General features: G+C 30.1%; 1 protein-coding gene across 1 annotated transcript in view; it reads left to right on the forward strand.

Moving 5' to 3' along the window:
* Positions 1-14,091, forward strand: part of cac (cacophony) — a 210,149-nt gene extending 196,058 nt beyond the window's left edge. The window contains exons 28-33 of the mRNA XM_065509066.1: positions 1,286-1,407; positions 2,334-2,476; positions 8,003-8,203; positions 9,571-9,719; positions 13,543-13,760; positions 13,940-14,091. Of these exons, the coding sequence (XP_065365138.1) occupies positions 1,286-1,407; positions 2,334-2,476; positions 8,003-8,203; positions 9,571-9,719; positions 13,543-13,760; positions 13,940-14,090 (984 nt within the window). The 3' untranslated portion in view covers position 14,091. The remainder of the gene's footprint in view (positions 1-1,285; positions 1,408-2,333; positions 2,477-8,002; positions 8,204-9,570; positions 9,720-13,542; positions 13,761-13,939) is intronic.
* Positions 14,092-22,582: the final 8,491 nt, after the last annotated feature.

Here is a 22,582-nt window from a genome sequence, read left to right on the forward strand (position 1 = left end):
AGAGGGAGTGAAATAAAATGTAGAACAAATTTTGATTTTTTTTAAATTGGAAATTAATTTAAAAAATTCAAACTTCTAATATATTTGATTAGGGGAAAAATAATCCTTTAAAATGCTATTTATTTTCTCCAACATATTCTATTTTTATGAGGTAAATTGTGTGAAATGTAAAAAGAAAACATGTAGTTCGCGTCTCGTGTACATTCATCGTAAAACTATGAAATATTTACTTCGTTTAGAATAAATATTTAGTTAATGTTAAAACAATTGTAACAACACGTAAATAAAATTCATACATTCATTATTGCACCACACTGTACATAAAACACTGTAAATATTGTCAATCATCATCAGCATCAAATACATTTTGTATTAACAATTTTTGAGATTTTTTGTAAATTTTTAATTTCATTACAATAACTAAACAGGGGTAAGTATTTGACAATGAAGACTTTAATTTAATTTTGTTTTTTAGCAATTTATAAATAAATCATGTAGCACAATAATACTAAAAGCATGCAAATAAAATATTAACTTTTTTTAGTAAAACAAAAAATATTTGTAAAAATTAGTTGAAATAGTCAAATGTTAACGTAGCACTTTTTAAAATAAATAATATTTTGTTATATATTGATTTCTTTTATAATTTAGAAAATTTTAGTTTGATTACTTTTGTTCATTTAATTTTAATTTTTATTATGATATAAAAATTTAGTTTTCAATATTTCATAAATATAGGACAAATTGAAAAACAATTATAATGAAAATTGAACAGAATTAATTCAAAAATTACAACAGAATTAGAAAGTTGAAATGAAATTCATTAGTTTTAAACAAATTCAAATGAAATTGATATGAATTGTTAAACTTAGGGGTTTTCGTTTATAAATAAAGTTACTATTTTTAAGTAGAAATGTTACAAGTGTTTTTTAAATGTGATTTATTTAATTATACTCGTAAATTATATTAATATACATCTATATACATATAAATATATATATATATAACAAAACCAAATACATTTAAAATATATATATATTTTTAAAAACCCTCCTGCATTGTATCCCAACCTTTATTGAATAAAAAAAAAACTATTTATATATTAGACTGCCCCCTTTCCCTCTTTAAAGTTTTGTAACTTTTATTTATAAATTATTTAAATTTACCAAAACAAACAAAAAAGTAATTTGGAAAAGTTTATTTAATTAAACAAACAGTTGTTATAAGAGAACAATGTACTAATATGTTTTAATCATTTATTTTATAATCAATAATCTTCGTGTAGATGTTGGAACTGCGGGATGCACCAAGACATCCATCTCAGGAATCATTAACCGGTGCCGATGCTGCTCATTTACATCCTGGACACGCTTATCAAAACGGCCATAGAAGATCACCTAGTTTAAGGTAAATATTTGTAGAAAATTGTCTTCATAAAGACTCTTTCAATTTCGATATTCTTCGGGAATGTAAAATTTGTCATTCCTTCTATGACTATGCAATGACTTTCTTATGTCTTTATCATTACTTTCCCTAAACCCAATTCAAAACCCTAATTGCAGAAACATTCAGAGTCTTCGGTGGGAATCGAACCCATAACCGACATATCGCTAGTCCAGCACACTATCTTCTAGCCTATCGGAGCAACTAATAGTTCTGTAAGGGCTGATCTCACATCCGCAGTACGTCCGAATTACGTGGAAGATTATACAAAAATGTTTTGACCGATCTGTGACGTTTCTATAAGAACTTCGAAATCAAAATTTCATCTCCTTCTCTTGTCACTGTTTAACTCTTCCTTCACCCATTCAGAAAGAGCACGTTCTTCCAATCGTGCCATGTTCAATCTATGCTCCCTTCTACACTCCCAGAGAACAATATAGTTGTACATGTTTACCATAACCATTTCAATATTGATCATAAAAATGGCTGCCACAATTATATATGATTGCTACAATCATGTGAATGCTAACTTAAACATATTATGGTTACCGCAATCAAATACATAATTACAGTAACCATAATATTGTTAAAAAAACTTGTAAATATGTTGAAATGGTTATGGTAAACATGTACAACTATATTTTTTCTCTGCGGGCACAAATAACTATAAGCGACCCAATTGTGAGGTAGTCTCTTCTTGGCTAATAGCACGGCATAATCTGAAGTGGGGCTGACGAAATCGTTCAGCTAGCATTTCGAAAAACAAGACCTTCTTTCTTCTTTATTTATGGAATGAATCTTTTCAAAGCTCTTTTTCAACTTATAACTCAATCATCCAAAATTCACTAAAATATACTCATAATTTCCACCTTTTTTACTTTTAATTACAGATCACCTAGTCCAAGTAGACGGCGTGGCCATCCATATCAACATCATGATATTGGGTTTTCGGATACTGTATCTAATGTTGTAGAGATGGTCAAGGAAACCCGTCATCCTCGAAGTTATGGTCATCATACGCGTTATCCAAGAGGTATGTAATTTTTTTTTACACTACTCCTTCTACAAAAATATCCCTTTTGAAAGTTTTACTTTTTTTTTGGTATTTCTTAAGCTTTTTATAATTCCAAAATAAATACTTTTTTTTAAAAAAAAAGACAAAAGAAAGGCATGCTAATTGTGTTCTCTTAATTTATTTAAAATTATGATTTGTTTAATTTTTTATTCGTAAATTTTAGTTTATTTATTGTATAAACTAAATATAAAATTTATATAACACAAGAAAACATACAACAACAAATGTTAAAATGACAAAAAAAAAAAAACAAAAAACAATTGCATGACACTGTTAAATGTTGTTTGTATGAAACAAAAAATCAAAGCAAACAATTTAATACTTTTATACTTCCCCCATTTTGGAAAATATTGTCAATAATTGTTGTAAATTTAAAAAAAATTTATACAGCACCTAACACAGTATTTGAGATATAAAATACTGGAGAAGAAGATAGTAAAATATTTAATTTTTTTAATTTAATAATAGATTTATTTTTTTATTATTTCTTAAGGGATATTTCTTAATAATAGGGTTACTAGGTAATGACTCATTATAACTTATATGTACCAACATAGTGAGGAGGGTACATTGCGTTTGTGCTAATGTTTATAACACGCAATTAGTCAAACACCCACTTTAAAGTACCGATCGACAGTAATCACTTTCTCAATCGATTAATCGATTTTGAAGATATTTCGATAAAATTTCTGAAATCTGTCCATTATTTTTCCTAGCCCCCTAAAAATGTCAAATCCTTGATCCATCGGTGGCATACAGCCACATCTCTATGAAAAAGTCATGAAAATAGTAATGGTATGTCTTTAGAGCCGTGGGGCCATTCGACGGATATTTTATGCCATATTTAATCGTAACATATCTTCTTTACAATCCAATAAAAAAATCACAACTATCTCAAAAAATACGTGTTTTTATTTTAAAATGAAAAAGTGCATTCCTACAGAGACACCCTTTACAAACAAATTTAATCTTGTTACTCCCTAAACGTTAGAATTTTCTTTTTTAATGAATATATTTGGGTGGGATTCGAATCGAAAGTCCAAAATTTATGTCTCTGGCTTCAGTTATTTGGGGTATGCTTTTATTATGAGGATGATCGTTCGCTATCATGAACTTTTAGAAAACTATAATGGGCCAGAATTGAATAATTAGATTGTAGAAATAAAATGAATCATGAGAGCCACCAAATCATGGATAGGGGTTTAATTAAATAAGTGGACATAAATCTGCAGTTCCTAAACTGATGTATGACTTGAAAATTCGAGATTTACAATAACGGGAAATTTTGCTTCTTTAATTTGAAAAAAGTGACACTGAAGTAAACCGCTTGCTCACCAAAGCTTATGGTGAATGTGTTTCATCGGTTTCAATGTACGAGTGATGGTTTGTTCGGTTCAGAAGTGGTAATTTTGATACGGAAGACACAGTTTGAAGACCAATAATTGGAGGCATTAATCCATGAATATATTGTCAAACTCAACCAGAGCTTGCAAAATCATTGGGATCACTGGGATTCATTCAGAATCAGGGAAATTGGGTACCATACGATTTGAAGCCGAGAGACCGTGAATGCCGAGCATTGTTCAAAAAAACGCCATATTAAAAAGCATTTACAATGAAATGGTTGGCAAGTTTTGATTCACAACTTTATAGTCCACACCATGCCCCGTTCGACTACAATTTGTTTCAATCGCAACAGAACGCTCTCTCTGGGAGCCAATACTTTGAATAAAGAAGAACATTTGCATCGGTCTATTATATGTAATCAATTTTCCAACTTTCGCACATATCGACAAGATTGTTAAAAGTTTCTTGTCCGATAATACGATTTTAAAAACTTTCGATGTCTAGAAAAGAATTTTTGTTATACTGTGTTTTATACTATCTTTAATTGATCCATTCCACTTTTTTTTTTTAATTCTGGACTTTGGTAGGACCTTGGTTCGGTTTTTCAAAATTATCAGACAGAATTTTCCACCCGTTTTTTTTGTTAGTTTAATAATAGCATTTCCTATCAAACTTAAACGTATTCGAAGCAACATCTCATTCGGATCCTAAAATAAAAGTTTTTAAATTTTAAAATTAAAAAAAAATTTTGGATTTTAAATTATTCTCTTTTAAAACATATGGGCATTTCCTGGGGTTACGAACGTACGTTCATACGCTTTTGATGTCCAAAGAATTTCTATATATAACTTTTCATAGCATTTTTTTTGCGATTCGATAGCATTTTGGTAGCTCTATATTTAGTACAAAAGATGGATGTCATCGAGTTTAAGTTTTCATAATGATAGTTATAAACATGTGGTAACGAACTTACGCAAAATAGAAGTCAACTTTGGCTGACAGTAGTGAAATGTAAACGGAATATTTAAAAGCGAATAATCTATTCTATATATGGGGAATTTCATGTCAAGTGAACCAACTTTTGAAATCGATGTCTTCCGATCGGGATGAAATTTGCACCAAGGTTGGATAGTAACTCAGACACAATTTTTCAACAACATCGGTCGAGAACTCTCTGAGTTATAGGGGGTAAAATTTTGCCAATTTGGTCAAACAGGGGTTTTTTCTTATCCATGTAACTTATTACCTATTGTTCTTAGCAAAATGTGTCCCAAATAGTATAGATAGCTATTTCTTCGATCTTTCGAAAAAAAATATTTAAAAAAAAAAATAAAAAATTTTTAATATTTTTTTTCCGAAATCAAAAACTTTTTTGACTTTTTTTAAAAATTGTTTCTTTTTTTTTTTTTTTTTTTTTTTCTTAAATTAAAGTTTAGATATTTTCCTTGAACACCTACTTGGTCGCTTAGTGGGATGCGAGTGGGATATCTATCAAAATAAATATTTTGTAACTCAAAACATAAAATTTTTGACTTTTTTTGCAAAATCAAAAACTTTGTTGACTTTTTTTTTCAAAATGGACCCTTTTTTAAACATTTATTTTGATAGATATCCCACTCGCATCCCACTAAGGGACTAAAAATATCTTAAAGGAATGGACATAAGCTTTCTTTTGACTACAAAAAAAATTTTAAAAAAAGGGCCCATTTGGAAAAAAAATCGTATTTGCAAAAAAAAAAGTCAAAAATTGTAAGTCTTGAGTTAAAAAATATTTATTTTGATAGATATCCCACTCGCATCCCACTAAGCGACCAAAAGGGTCTTCAAGGATAATATCTAAGCTTTAGTTTGACCTAAAAAAAAGATTAAAAAAGGGTCCATTTTGAAAAAAAAAGTCAACAAAGTTTTTGATTTTGCAAAAAATGTCAAAAATTTTATGTTTTGAGTTACAAAATATTTATTTTGATAGATATCCCACTCGCATCCCACTAAGCGACCAAGTAGGTGTTCAAGGAAAATATCTAAACTTTATTTTAAGAAAAAAAAAAAAAAAAAAAAAAGAGAACAAATTTTAAAAAAAAGTCAAAAAAGTTTTTGATTTCGGAAAAAAAATATTAAAAATTTTTTTTTTTTTTTTTTAATATTTTTTTTGAAAGATCGAAGAAATAGCTATCTATACTATTTGGGACACATTTTGCTAAGAACAATAGGTAATAAGTTACATGGATAAGAAAAAACCCCTGTTTGACCAAATTGTCAAAATTTTACCCCCTATAACTCAGAGAGTTCTCGACCGATGTTGTTGAAAAATTGTGTCTGAGTTACTATCCAATAGAGCTAACCTTGGTGCAAATTTCATCCCGATCGGAAGACATCGATTTCAAAAGTTGGTTCACTTGACATGAAATGCCCCATATATAAAAATGGATGTTTGTATGTGGGTATGTATGTATGTTCTGAATGAACTCAAAAACGGCTGGACCGATTTTGATGCAATTCTCAGGGAATCTTTAGAATAGTCTAGCGGGTAAGACTGTAAAGTCAGATTTTGAATTTTTGGTCTGTGGGTGGAGGGGTGTGGCAAAATCAAATTTTTACATTATACCGCTAATTCCATCTATATATATAAAAAACGGCTGGACCGATTTTAATTAAATTTTCTGGAAATCTTCTCAATAGCCCAGCGGGTAATACTGTATAGTTATATTTTTGATATTCGGTCTGTGGGCGGAGGGGTGTGTAAAAATCAAAATTTTACATTATACCGTTAATGCCCTATATTTCATAAAAATGGATGTTTGTATGTACAGTTCCGTATGGACTCAAAAATGGCTGGACCGATTTTGATGAAGTTTTCACAGAATCTTCAGAAAAGTGTAAAGTCAGATTCTTGGTTTTTGGTCTTTGAAGGGCCAGCAACGCAGACTGGGTTCAGCTAGTTTATTCTAAAAGTGTATTAATCTAGGTCTCTATTCAGAACTTACACAATAAAGTATCTCTATTGGTTTTGGTTTAATTGGTCACGAACGTACGGGTCGCGAACGTACGATTTTTCCATATGTTTTTTTTATTATTATCACCATGCATTTTCCCATAAATATCTTCAAATTTCCTTATCAAATAAGTAAGAAAGTATCATCGGTCAAGCCCGACACATATAATACCCTACACTAACAATATTCGAGAGTGATTTTTGAAGTGGGACTTCTGGGAGCTATGATCAATTATTGATCGATCAGCATGAAATTATGTCATAGTTTATGTATATATGAAAGTAATTATGTTATGCGTATACCAACATTTTTATGAGATTTATGAACGTTAAAAAGATTTACGGAAGTGGGTCTTATGGGAACAATGACTAATTATGGACCGATCATAATCAAATTCGGTGACATGAATTCGACATATTTAAAACATATTTGGAGAGAAACTTGTGTAGATACCTACATAAATTAAACATTTATAAAAATTATTCAAAAAAGTGGGATTAAAACTGAAAGTAGTTTAGGAAACTTTAATTTATTCTTAAGTATTTGACCACTTTTAAACCAAATGTGAAATTTAGGAGCAAATTTCGTTTTTTTAAGAATTTGATCAAGCTCATACTGAATCCAGGACAAACATTTTGTGAAACGCTATCTTAGAAAAATGTTTAGCTTTAATTGGAGTATATCAGTATTTGATATCGGGAATACTACAGCTTGTGAGAATAGAATGAAATGCCAATAATAATTTTAATATTTCTTCCAAACAATTCACCTACACCAATTTTAAAAACATTTTAACAATTTTTATACAAACTACAAATAATAAATATTTTTATAATAAATGTATTAGATTTTTTATTAACTTATTTCGTTGCTTTTGTAAATAAGCTTTTTTTGAAACAAATGATTTCCCTATAATTTCTTTAAATTTAAATTGCGCATTATTATCTAAAAAAAAATTGTTGAAAATATTCTGCCATATTTTATTAAAAAAAAAACAATTTTACATGAATTTTAAAAAAAAAAAAAAAGAAAATTTATATATACTTTTTTCCCCTTCTCTATTATTTATTGCCTATTTGTTGTTGTTTGTTTTTCTTTATTATTTATTTTGTTTTTTCAATTATTAATGTATACCAACTAACAGGTTCATGGTCAGCATCGACAAGTCCGGCCCGCTCGCCTTCACCTTCACGTTATGGTGGCCATTTACCGCGCACCAGACGCCCTGAACTGCCTTATCCCACATATGGGACAACAAGTCTATGTCAAAGATCACGATCACCAAGTCCTGCTAGACTACAGGAGATGCGTGAAAGAGATAGACTTGGCTATGGGATTGATATGGGTACTCTCTATACACACTCTCTATATTAATTTTTCACTGTTATACTCTTTCTCTCTATCTCTCTTTCTCGCCAAATTACTCAGTATAACTCTTTTTTCTCTCATATATAAAAACTACAACACTCTGTCAATACTCAATCACCTACAAAAATACAAAAGAAAAACAAAATCATTTTTATTAGCTTTAAATCAGTTTCGAATTCAATAAAAAGCTCTAATTTACACTCAGTCTAGAAACATCCATGTTTTTGTCTAAATTGCTTTGTAAAATCAAAATAACATTAAAAAAAAAAAACACTGTTTCAGTACAAGAAATTGATGGTCCTTTTTGGGGTCCATCATCATTTAACACTAGCTGTCAAGTTCACAACTACAACAACAAAACACTAGAAACAATCAATCAGTCAGTCAGTCAAATAACAACAACTTAGAGCATCATTTGTTACAGTCAAGTCATTGTTGTCTTTTTCTTAGAGCCATGCATTTCTTTCTTTTTTTTTTTTGGTTTGAAAATAGTTTTTTGATCGTGTCATGTTTATTCAAATGTCAGTCATTATGTTCGTTTAGGCCTCATACGACTCATTTAACTAAATAAATAAATAGCTTTTAATACAACTCTCATCTCAAAGGTTATTTATCAAAATCCATCTATATCATACATGCATTTTTGTTTTCTCTTTCTCTCGCTCTTAAGAAAATCGCCGTCTTGTTATGTGTTAAATGTCATCCAAAATGTCAACATTTAATTAACAAAATTATGTCAATGTCAATGTGCGCCTTCATGTCATAACATGTCATCATAACGTTTTATTAAGTGGGTTTATGCGTTACTAACAAATTTATGTTTTATGTTATTCGTTTTTAATTAATTAATTAATTAATATTTTCTATATAATTTCATTTTGTATGGCTTTTTTAGGCCATTAGTTTGGCTATTTTTAGTTGTTTATACTTTTCGAATTTATTTACTTTAAGATTTTATGTTATTCTTTATGAATTTATTTAACAATTATCATTTATTTTTTCTTAAATGTCATGCATGTCTATCATATGATTTTTTTGTTAAGAGCACTTTGTCTCTATTTCTATCTGTTTAATTTCTAATTAATTGATGTCTAAATTTGTATAACAGCGAATTCATTATCTACAATAACAACTAACTACAACAAACGCTATACATACATTTTATCAGCAAAATAAACCAACTACATTAAATGTGTGTTATTAAATACTTATTCATTCAATTTATTCCATATATTATTTATGTAAAACATACTTACATACAATATTTTCACTCATTGCAAATATTTCTTATAATTTGAACAACATCTCTTTTTCATTTGTGTTTTTCTCTCGCTAACAAATTAGGTGGACCCCATGGCCAACATAGTTACCCAAATTTAAACCATCGTCGTGGTGGAGGTAGACGTCTACCACCGACACCAAGTAAACCATCGACACTGCAGCTAAAGCCAACAAATATTAATTTTCCAAAATTAAATGCAAGTCCAACACATGTAAGTATTTTTTTGGGGAAATTTAAGTGAAAAATTGTATATATAATGGAAGGAAATGTATGTTAAAACCTTTGATGGTTCTTATAAGGTACGCAATGGGGAATAGATTATTTGGGATATAAATATATTTAAAAATATTAGAACAGGATAGCGATGAGAATAAAATTATATTATACCAATTCATTTTCAATTTTAAAAACAAATAATTGTAGTAGAGAGCTAAGAAGATCTGAAGAACACGATATCGGAACAAATAATTCATAATTCCAGAAGCCAAATTTGTGCAACCATCAACCTAAACAATCAAGTTTATTGTTCCGAAATTATTACATGGTTAAGTTAAGGTTTTGATTTCTAGTAACAGCTTTCAAAAGTTTAATCGGTTTTGGATCCAAACCGCTGACGCTGATATTGTATTGGGAATTATGCTTCATTTAAAGTGGTGTGTACAATTCCACTCGGAGACCCATAGGATCCATTGTGATACCCTTTAGAAATATAACCTGGTGTGAACTTAATGCGAAGAGAAGAAATTAAATTAGAGAGACAACGTTAAGAAGTAAGGTACCATAAAGATAACCCTAGTCCAAATAAAAATAAAAAAGAAGTGTAGGATATAAGTATTGACTGGGATTCACATAGTCTAGTTATCTAAATATAGCCAGACTATTCCTCTAATAAAGCCTAAAAGATTTCCTGGATCATATCTACCTATATCTCCTAGTTTATTATGGAATATTTCCCCTAGCCATTTTTGCCAGAGACCCTGTAGACTAGAAGAGTTACGCGGAATATGTTCTTCCATTTCCACAATTCGTACAATCTACAGAAGTTCTGTGCACCCATATCCCATTTAAAAATGAAGGATCCAATAGAGCAGTGCCCGCTTATCAGTTCTTCTTCTTCTTCTGGTTGCCTTTGCATCCAACTTTGGCCAAATAGCCCTGGACAACCCGCAATCCGTCCTACTACACCAGGATTTGTTTGTAGAGTCCCGAAATCTTTCGAATATCAACCTTTAGTAGTGGGATATAGGAGGTTTAACTTCCCCGTCCTTACTAGTATAGTCCAGATTCGAACCGTAGCTTTGATCGAAGTTCTGAGATAAAATAATTAGTCATATTTCGCAAATTTCAGACCTAAAGCCTAACATTAGGTGCCCCAAAATTTCATCCCAAAATTTCCTTTTGGCTAGTAGCTAGCTTTGCCTGGAAAGTTTGCTCTGGAGGATGAAAATAGTTTAAAATTTCGTTTTCTTCACGTTAGCAGTTCAGACCAACTGACTCTTAATTGGGATTGGGTATATATTTTGCTTACGTGGGAATTAACCCCTCAATTTAAAAGATTGCATGATATTAATTTCGGACATCCGCCTTTAGCTATCAATAGCTTTGAAGACCGCCGTCGGAAGTCTATTCGAATGACTAGTAGAAGTTTGGCCATCAACAAATAATGTTGACAGATGACAGACAGCATCTTCGTCTCCTTATGTAGATGATCCACATTGATCATCTACACATATTCGGTTGTTATATTTATAGAGAATTATTCTTGAAAGCAACCACTCACAATGCAAGATCATAGGCTATTCATTTAGGATGTTATTGTATTCGGTTGGCTTCGGAGTCTTCCACTTGGTGGAGCATTTTTTCATTATGTCGGAAGGCCATCCGGATACGTAGTGTAAGGGATATATATATCGTTCTTATGAGACCGACCGGCAATATCCTGGTTTCTTTACTCAGATGATCTACATTAGTCATCTTGAGATATCCGGGAGCGAGTACATATTCTTGAAAGCAGAAATTCACTTTATTAGGTCGCAGGTATCTGAGATCATTTAGAACTTTGTTGCATCTTAAATGGAATTGGATGTTAGAATTTTTGCGATGACCTGAAATTGACTTTTTAAAGATATTTGGCTTAAATGTAGGTGGTACATTCGGAATATGCAAGTTTCGATCACTCTTGCCAGCATTGCTTCCAGTATCTAGCGAATTAATCGAGTTATGTTGATTTCCATGTTTTGGACATTGAATCGTAGCTAACTTAACTACGAAAGCTTTCGACTTCACGTAATCAAACATAAAAAATCCTAATATCACGTTACAGGTTCAGAAATTTTGGTTAGGAAGGTCAGCATGAAAAACATTTTTCATAGAACTCTTATTTTTGTAATACAGCTGAATAATTTGGAGAAGTTGTTGTGGTGTTTGAACTGTTATACAATACTAAATAAAAAAAGATGACAACGTTACAACGTTTTCTGAAGATCCGCTAAAGACATTCGGTTGATGTCGGGTGGAATAATGATGTCATTGCGATAGCATCTTAAGCCTATCCGGAAACATAGTGGAAGGAATTCCAGGATCTGAATCTGATAGTTTTGAACAAACGTCATATAGACAATTCCCATTTGTCATCTTGATATATCTAAAATGCGTTATTTAGTGGCGCTTAGAAGAGATTTGTAATCCAAATATTTTAAGGGCTTGTAATTTCAGGTCTTGATACAACCAACATAAGTAATACAAAAGAAAATATTTCGGTGTTCTCGGCTTCACAAATCCACAATTATAATTCAATGTGTATTGCTATAATTCGTTATTCATTCTTGATTCGTAAGAAATCCTTGTGATATTGATGAAACAACTCGAAATCCTTAATCATGTTCTGATTTATATTTATGACCAATTGTAAAACAAGAGACGCTGCATGATCCTTAGTGATAATGGTTATATCAAATAGAAAACTAAGAAGTTTAGGGGTACCACATATTGTATGATCAATGACTTTGACAATAAGGCATGTTTATCCATATTTTGTCGGTTATTTGAATTCCAAAGTAGCCATCAATGTCTCAAGGGAAAACTTCATTGGAAACTGATATAATGATTATGACATTTTTGATCAATATTGTACATTTTGTCAGTTTTCTACTTCACTAGTGGATAACCATATTAGAAAAGAGAAGTTCATCAAGAATTGAATAATTTGTTTTATGGAATTCAAATCCCTCAAACGAAAAAGTACCAAAAGTTTGTAATATATTGAGTAAATATTTTGTTTAATCATAGTTAAAGTATTTTTTTGTTCAGGTTTTGTTTTCTAACTTAGATTTATAAATAATCTTAATACTGTATTTTAAAATAAAAAAATTATAAAGTTAGTTACTTTAAATAAGTATTAAGTGGGATATTAAAAAATTATTAAAAACTAATATTATTCGCAAGACATTCCAATAAGCGAGATGCCTTTAGTGTAAACTCTGCTACGAAAACATCTTCAGAACGCGTGAATACTAAAGTCTCAGAATGCATGCAAAAAGCATGAAATCATCATCATGAATGTCTGCATGATACCTGCAGCTTTTTTTGGGGAATTGGTTATTTACAAGTTCAGATTTCTTAAGTTGAATCATTACAACATTGAAAACATTCATAAACTATAAAAGATCAGGGATCATTTTTTCGTAAAGCACACAATTATTAAAATAATAAATAAAATCACAATTAAAATAATTGAGAAACATGTTAAAAGAATATACAAACTGGAAAAAAAAACTAAATCTTGGTATTAAAAATTATCACTATTTTGGTACTCCCCCCCCCCCACATCATAAATCAAAAATTCATTCATACGAGTGACGAGTTTTTCATTATCATTTCGTACAACCACCACCAACCAACCAACCAACCACGCTCATCAACTACCAAGCATGTTCCGATTTTTACAACAAACAACAAAAAAACATATGATTTGATTTATTTTGGTTTTTTATTTTCGATAAACTTGCATTTTGTTTTTGGTTTTTTTGTTGCAGACACATCATTCAACACCTCATAGTGTTCACTCGTTGCCACACCACCGCGATCTGTTGCGGGACCCTAGAGATCTGTATTATAGTAGTAGAGAACGTGAGCGTGATCGCGCTCGTTATAGGGACCGCTTACTCGACGATCCACGATATGAATATCGGGATCGAGAGCGTGAGTTATATGAACGAGAACGAGATCGTGAGTTGGAGTATGAAAGAGAAAGGTAACAAAAAAAAAACATCAATCGTAAACAAACAAAAATACATTAAATTAAGTATATAACAACAAATATTTATGTAGTTAAAACGAACTTCGTCTTAATAATGTTTATATTTATTTCTGTCTCTTCCTATCTCTTTGTCTTTTTATGATTTTTGTTTTTTTGTTTTTTCTCATTTACAGACTGGAATACGTAGCACCCTTGTCCTTTGAACAAGCGGTAGCTATGGGCAGAACGGGGAGAGTTTTACCCTCACCCGTTATGAATGGCTATAAGCCAAAGGGTGGCCTTCATGCACGCCACTCCGATTCAGACGAAGAGGATTGGTGCTAGCAAAGGCTTTGATTGCGATCGCGTGATCGAAGGGAACAGATCTGGGTATAGCATCAGGCCATTTTACAAACCACACTATCCGCACCAGACTTAGATCATAATTTTGATACAATACCAATGCAACATTTTGATAAAACAATAAAACCAACAGCAACAGGAAGAACAATACCAGCCGCCATGTCACATAATGATTTATTAACATTATTACAATGTAACCAAAGACTTATAACGCCACCACCACCACCTACACCAACTACAACAACAACAGCAACACCACTACTACTACTACAACAACTACAACTACCAACAACCATCTTAAGGCATAATTATCATATTGATGATGATGACAATGACGATATTGACATTGAAGCAATCATTGCTGAAACTTCATTCATGCAACCAAATATTGCAACCACAAAAGTCTATTCAGATCATGAAATTAATTATTATTCGAGTAGATATCATGAGACCAATGACACACCAATTACAACAACACCGCCAACAACAATCGATAACAACAATAGCAGCACTTTAACTACAACAACAACACAACTACTACAACCACCACCACCAACTACTATCGCCACAATAGATTCACCCATAAGTGGTTTCGAAGAACCAATTTGTAATCAAATGATTAGTATGACAACAACAGCAGATCAGCATAAACAAGAACAACATCTTTATCATACATTATAAATCATAAAAAAAAATTAATTAACAACTGCAACAACAAACATAAACTATAACAAACAAGAAAAACATAAAGAAATTCTCCATCCCCCTCAACTCCTCATTACGTATAACAACTAGAATAATTATTAAAATAATCATCAAGCAGCTAATTTTTGTTAATTTATTTATACATTTTTGAATAATGCAAATAATTAAACAAAGACTTTTTAAAATAGTTTTTAAATTAAACAACAAAATACTTTGATTAAACGAAAACAAACAAGTAATCATGAAAATTATGTTAATGGTTGGAGGAAATTGTTTGTCACAACTAAGTTTGATTGAGGCTACTGAAATATCTGAATTCAGTAGCAGGAAATGTAGAGTTAAAAACATTTGTTAAATAATTTCACTAAATTTTCAAGAATATTTAAACATTTTTCCACCCAGTTTTTAGATAATTTTTTATAACTTAAGTGAAAACCTTATTATTGAAATTGAGTAACTGTTGAAAATGAAAGCCAATTAATCAGCCAATTAAGCTGATGTGATAGTATTTCATATTTAAAGATACTTACGTAACTAATATGCTAATTTCTCACTATTTTCAGTAGACTATAGCCTCCGAGTGATTTTCAGTTTGATCCAAGCATGTTCGTTCATGTCGCGATAAGCTTCTTTACTTTTAATTTTGTTGAAAAGATGCTGAATTCATTGAATTTATTTTTCATATGGTCTGAAAGACATTATAGTAGGCCTAATTCATAAAAAACTTGAACATTTTCCAGTTGGCAAGAAAGATTTAAATTTTATTAAAATTTACTGAGAAAATATATAGTTGATATGAAAGTTTTTAATATTGAAATCAAATAAAACAAGATGATAATGAAATTTGTTTCTTGTTGAAATGCATATGTGTGCCATTATGGATGGGATGTGACATTACTACAATCTACTCTAGGGTTTCGAACGGTAGCATGAATTCGATAGTTAAAATTCTCAATGATTCTGCGGCATAGATCCAGCTAAATTTGATAGATGACTTTAACGGCATCGGTTACTTGTGGATTATTGGCATAGACAGAAAGCTCCACAAGAAAAAGTCGAGATCAATGCGATCAACTCGATCTTGGTGTGCACATTCTCGAAATCTTTGCAAGAGATAACATACACTCAAATCGTTCATGTAGAATGCACATTGTATCGTTGTGAGAATGCATTAGGTTAGGTTAAGTTACATGTGTTGTAAGAGAATAATCGCCCTCCCTTTATACAGATTACTTTGGGACTATAGTGATCGCCGTAAAAACCAACCTGTACTTCTGAAAAATTTTATCAGATTCGTCACATCTTTGAGACAGTCCAGATCATGAAAGAGAACTATACTAGGATGTCTTAATCTGCGCTCTTGGGCATTCACATAGAAGGTCGTGTGTATATTATTTCTCATCTAAACAACTCCTACAATAGTTTTAACATGGGCAAACTATGTCCAATCGTACTGTGCCCATTAATTATACCTGTAAAAAGCCTTTTCGAATTTCTGCCTTTGAGAGGGACAGAGCATTCTAGATATTCTTCATGTGGTGATATTAGACCACCTGAGTTCAGATTCTTCATCATCTAAACAACTGCTACAATATATAGTTATAACTTGGGTAACCTTTGTCCAATCATAATGTGAACAGTAATTGTACCCGTAAGAAGCCTGATCGAATTTCTGCCAAGAGACAAAAGAGACCTGATCCTATACTTTGCCAGATAGAGCCAGAGTATTCAGTCTCTCAATACCTATCAAGTTCAATATCATCACTAAAGGAGTGCAAGAGTTACGTGCAGGGACCACCAATTAGTAGTGCACTCATCAGCGATTTCATTTACCTGAATGCCTGGAACATATATCAATACGAAGTGGTGTTGTCTAAGTTGTTCCAGTGAATAAATACCATTGAGAACATATTTCGACCTAATTACGATGGAATCAAGAGCTTTAATCCAAGTTCAAGTATATATTAATAGTAGAATTTTCAGAGAATGTATTGGTTTTCATATTATATGAGAATATGTTGATGTCGTCTTTCGTAAAGCGACTTGAACATTAGCTTTGCTCATGTTAGTGTAATAAGCTCGTGTTAGTGTAATAATGTTCGTGTCCCGAAGATGTGCTTGTTTGTCATTGTTTTACGCCTACATATGCTCACGCTTTAAAGGAAAGCAAACGAAACCGTTAAGTCTTGTGAACATAATTTGGTTGTGTGAATTTGACGGCCACTATTGTGAATGAATTTCCGACTTCAGCTTTAATGCGATTATACGAATTTCTTGTACAATGGATTTTCGTAATAAAGGGAGCAATTCAAGGAGGATTTACAGCCGTTAGCTTAGAGTTTTCTTTTCTTCATACAATTCTAAAGCAATCTAGATCGATGCCAATCAATGATTGAAAATATTTTTGAGAAAAAGTTCCGAGATAAACTGTATACCTTTTGATATTGGATTTAAATCGAGCTCTCTCAGAGATCGCACTATACGAGTAGTTGTAGATGGGTTCTCCTCATTCTCATAACCTATTTTCGTAGTTCCAACACAATGTGGGGGAAATCCCCTGAGTGCTGGTTCAAGTAAAAAAAAATAGTCTTTATATATGATCTTCACATCTGAATGAGTTTATTAAATTCTCAGTTATCAGTAATAGACATTTTAACGCGCTTTTTCCACTCAATATAATTCACATTTACTTACTAATATTTTACGCCTAAGTAGTAATGATTTTGTGGAATGCGAAGGCAAAGTTTGTTACTTTACCTGCATTGTTCCTATCGTCTATTATGTATCCATTTTGTAGCAAAAATGGAAAATTTATATAAATTTAAAAAGCATTAAATATATGATAAACATCCCTAGAGGAAATGCAACTGTCACAAATGTAGTCACATGACAGGATCATCGGAGAAACAGATCAGTTCTAGGTGTAACACTTTATATAAAAGTGATCTTTCAATTTAGGAAGGCATTATCAATGAATCGAATTGAAAGATTACTCAATTATCATTGGAGTTTTATTATAATTTCAATCCATTTTTTGATAATAAACCTTGTTGCTTGTAAAAATCATTACCTTCACTTGATAAGTGAAACAAAAAATTTGTTTGCGGCAATTGTCTTAACTAAAACTAAGGAAAACTACAAAGCCAAACAATACAAGTCTCATGAGCATTTAAACAGTACTCAATTCCTTTAACTTCAACAGTTTCCCAAATATGATTGAAACCAACAATTTCCTCAACAACCATTAACTAAAAAAACCTTAGCTTCATTTTAGTTTTTAATATTGTAAACCAAGCTTTAAAACATTTTTAAGTATGTACCTTGAAGAAAAACAAAAAAAAAACCTAAATAATGAAAATGTTATGAAAACAAATTTATTACAAGTTTTTAACCAAATACAAAAAAATAATAATAATAAAATAAAACGTTAAAGAAAATCAAGATTTTTACCTCTAGCAAGAATTAAAACAAGGCCAAAGAATTGTTTTTAGATTTATTTTTAAGCAGATTTATTACTTATTATTATGATTATTTTTCTAAAACAAAAACATTTTAGCTTCTCTTAAAACCAAAAGCTTATATTAAATTCATTTAAAATTTTATTAAAAAAAAAACTTTGCTAAAAACTAAAATACACACCAAATTAAGCACTGGAAATTTTTAAAATTTTTTATATTTTATAATATAAATACATAGTAGGTTTGTAATATTGGCTCTTAAAGCAAGTAAAATTATGCGATAAGGGTTTAGGAGTAGAGGTTTTGCATTAATTAAAATACACTAAAAAGCAACTTATGGATCTCGTTCTGTTAAATTTCTAATAAAATTTGTTAAATTTGTGCTATATTTAATTTAATCTTATAATAATAACAAATGCAATATAAGTACATACATATATTTTAATAATTTAACTTTATAAAAATCAAAATACCATCCAGCCTGTTACGAAACTTGTTTAGATTCCTGTAGTTATTGCTTATTTTTTTGAAAAGAAAAAAAAACGAATTTATTATTAAAGAAATTATATATAATAAAAAATTTATTATTATGAAATGATCTCACTGAAGGAGAGTAGTTAGAAGGCAAGAAAAAAGGCAAACACAAAAGAAAAGAAATTCGTAAATTTTAAACATTCATATCTGTTTTAATCAGTGGTCGGCACAAATAGAGCCTGCCGTATTAGTGGATGTATTGTAATATTGTGTAAAAAGGATTTTTTGATTGTGTTTTTGATGCGCAATCTTCAATTTGTGTCCATTTCAATAACCTAAATGAGTTTCGCTCATATTCGTGATTCACTTCGTGGCTATGGCTGCCGGCCACTGATTTATATAGACGTCAACTTGTGTTCATTAATAATATATAGATTCGAAGGTGAATATCTAATTTAACAATTAACAATGCAATCGAAATACCCACCATCAATATGGGACAATAAAATATGTTTCTGATGTAGGAGTTATAAGGGACGTGGCTCAGTTTTGAACCAATCCTTGCAAACATTATAAATGTTCAATTCATTTTCTAAGTGAGACCTTCTATGCTGACTCGGATAAATTGCGCAATAATTTATTTTACAGTATAATTCTATATGAAATCATGAACCGAAATTTCACAATTTCAATACCAAACAAACCTTATCAACAGAGAATATTTGTGGACAATTTCAGCTAGCTAGCTTATTTTTTTTGGTCCCTATCGTGTTTTCAACAGACAGACAGATGGACAGACATTGCTAGATCGTGATAGAATTTCATAAGTACCCAGAATATATATAATTTTGTGGGACTGCGATGAGTATTTCAATGTGTTATAAACGGAATGACGAAATCAACAGAGAGTATGTGTGTAAAATTTTAGCTAGCTAGGTGCTTTCGTTTGGGCAATATCTTGTTTTCAACAGACATACAGACAGACGGACATAACTAGATCATCTTAGAATTTCATAAGGACACAGAATATAAATAATATTGTGGGTCAGCGATGTGTTATAAACGGAATAACAAAATCAACAGAGAGTATTTGTGGAAAATGTCAGCTGTTAGGTTCCTTTCGTTTGGGCCCTATAGTGGTTTCAACAGACGGACAGCCGGACGGACATAGCTAGATCATCTTAGAACTGCATAAGGCCCATAATATATATACTTTTGTTGGCCTGCGATGAATATTTCGACGCCTTTATTAATGGTGGAAAAAAACTTATTAAAATTTGAAAGAGTTTCTAACTAAAATTACATTCGCCTCAAAATTGATGCTCTTGTGTTGTTGTTGCTTTTACACATTGTGCAAATTACAACAACAATCAAAACTACAACAATATCTTAATACACATGCTACAACAACAAGCTAAGCATCAAACACTATTAATATTGAAAATTGTTGTGTAAAACATAATTTTCAAGTTTGCCCGCAAAATTTTTGTTTATAACTTTTTTTGCTAATAAACCGATTCGAATGGTTTTCAATACCAAACTTTCTAGAAGAATTACAAATATGATGGAAAAGTTTCGTATACTTTAGTGACGTATTTTGAACATAAGCGTGATTTATACATACAGATAGACATAACTAGATTTTTAAAGGAATACAGAGTACTTTAAAATTAATTTCAAATACTTACAAATGGAATCATAGTTCAAATTAGTTGAAATGGCTTTCAATTGGTTGCAATATCTAGTACTTTCAATCTTAAAAAAAAGTAATTTTTTGATCAATGTTCCATAATTGACTAACTTTACAAATTTCAAGTGTTTGCCTTTTAAAAAAATACAAATATAATCACAAAACTATTGTTAAAACGAGTAAATCTTAAATAATATAAAGCATTTTAAAAATGTTTTTAAAAAAAACTTGCTATAAACCCAACAAAAAGTGCTTAATTTGGTAAAATTGTTATTAAGAGTTATAGGTTTTGTTAAAAATTTCCTTTTTTTTAAATTTAATTAGACAAAAATATTAGTTAGAAAAATTTACATTTGAAAACAACAAAAGCATCAGAATAGAGAAACAATTTTATCATAATAAAAATAAAATAATCAGTCAATCCAATATAAAACAATATTAAATAAATATAAAATAAAAAATAAACATTTATAACTTTATACTCATCGTAATAACAATTCAGTAAAGAAAACAAATCATTAAATATTAATAAACAATTAAAAACAGAAACAACAGCATTAACATTAACAAACAGTAACAACAACCAGACACACATACAGTAGTTAGACAATTTATATATTTAATAAAAAATAAATAAATAAAAATATATAAAAAAATCAACAAATACTACAACAGAAAATCAATTTTTTTATTGAAAGCAAACAAATAAACAACATAACCACTAGAACCATTAGAACAATTGGTCTAAATTAAGACGAAAGAAAATGAAAAGAGAATTTTCCGAAAGCGATCGCAATACTTATTGAACAAAATAAACTAAACAACAAACAGCCCACAAATTCCCAACCCATCTCTCTCTATCTATCTCTAACTCTCTCTAGTAAATAAATTAAAGAAAAATCATAACAAACTCAATAAAATTAATAAGTTAATAAATTAAGATAAACCACAAACATACTAGTACTTTATTAAACAATAACAAACAACATAAACATTAAAAAACATTAAGAATCTAAAAAAAAACAAAAAATAAGAAAATCAAGGCCCTATTAATTTCATATAAACCATTGCCATCAATACTTATATTCAAAAAGATCTATCTTTACTTATATATATAATAAAGATAACCCTTTTTGAATATAAGCCCTTGTTAAACATATTTGTTTTAATTTATTTATTATTTTTATGTAAATAATTATTTAACAAACACATAAAATATAAACAAATTATACTCGTAACATACACCGTCACCATTTCGTTTAATCAGTTACATATGTCAAAATCAGCATCATTCAATTCAGAATCTTACACAATATGACATTTTCTTATAATAGTTATTAAATTACTAAATAATGAATAAAAACAAAATATTAATAAATAAATTTATATAATAAAAAATAAAATACAATTTTTTAAGACGAGAGCGCACAAGAAATTACATTCGAAATCGTAAATATCCTACTCCGCCCCCCACTCCTCCCCATATTAGGCATAGAACAAAAACCTCTGTAGACCTAATGGTAGGTTAAAATAAACAAACAAACAAATATAAATATATATAGCAAAATGAAATTTAAACAATATAAGAAAGTAAATACTAATTAATACGATAGATACGAGTACTATTTAATAATTTTTAAATTCAAAATTAAATTAACAAAAAATAATAGAGATTTGCATTTTGGCAGACATACAGAGGTGGTAGTTGTAAAGTAATATAGGTATGAAATTTATGAGTTTTTCTTTAGTTTTTTTGAAGTAAATTTCAGTTTAAAATTTTATAATTAATAATAATAATAATGTTAAAGCTTAATAATTTCGAAAAATAAACTCCAAATTGTGGCAGAATTATTTGAAATTTTTTTTTTGAGTCTTTCTCTTTAACACCTTAACCTAAATTAAAAAGAAAGTTGTTATTGTCACTTTAATATCCCACAAAAAGTATTCATCAATAATATCATCTGACTAGATCCAAGATTTCCATTCTTCTTCTGAGGCGTCTGTGAACCTCAAAGGATAACAATTCCCTTGCAAGTGGATTGGGAAGATCTAGTAATTTTTTCTTGTAGTTCGAGAGTATTTGATCTCCTCGCGTATTGTAGGAACATTGAGATCTCTATTTTTATCATTGTTAAAAGTCTTGGCTA

This window comes from Calliphora vicina, chromosome 4, assembly GCF_958450345.1.
Source record: "Calliphora vicina chromosome 4, idCalVici1.1, whole genome shotgun sequence".
Taxonomy (NCBI): Eukaryota; Metazoa; Arthropoda; class Insecta; order Diptera; family Calliphoridae; genus Calliphora; species Calliphora vicina.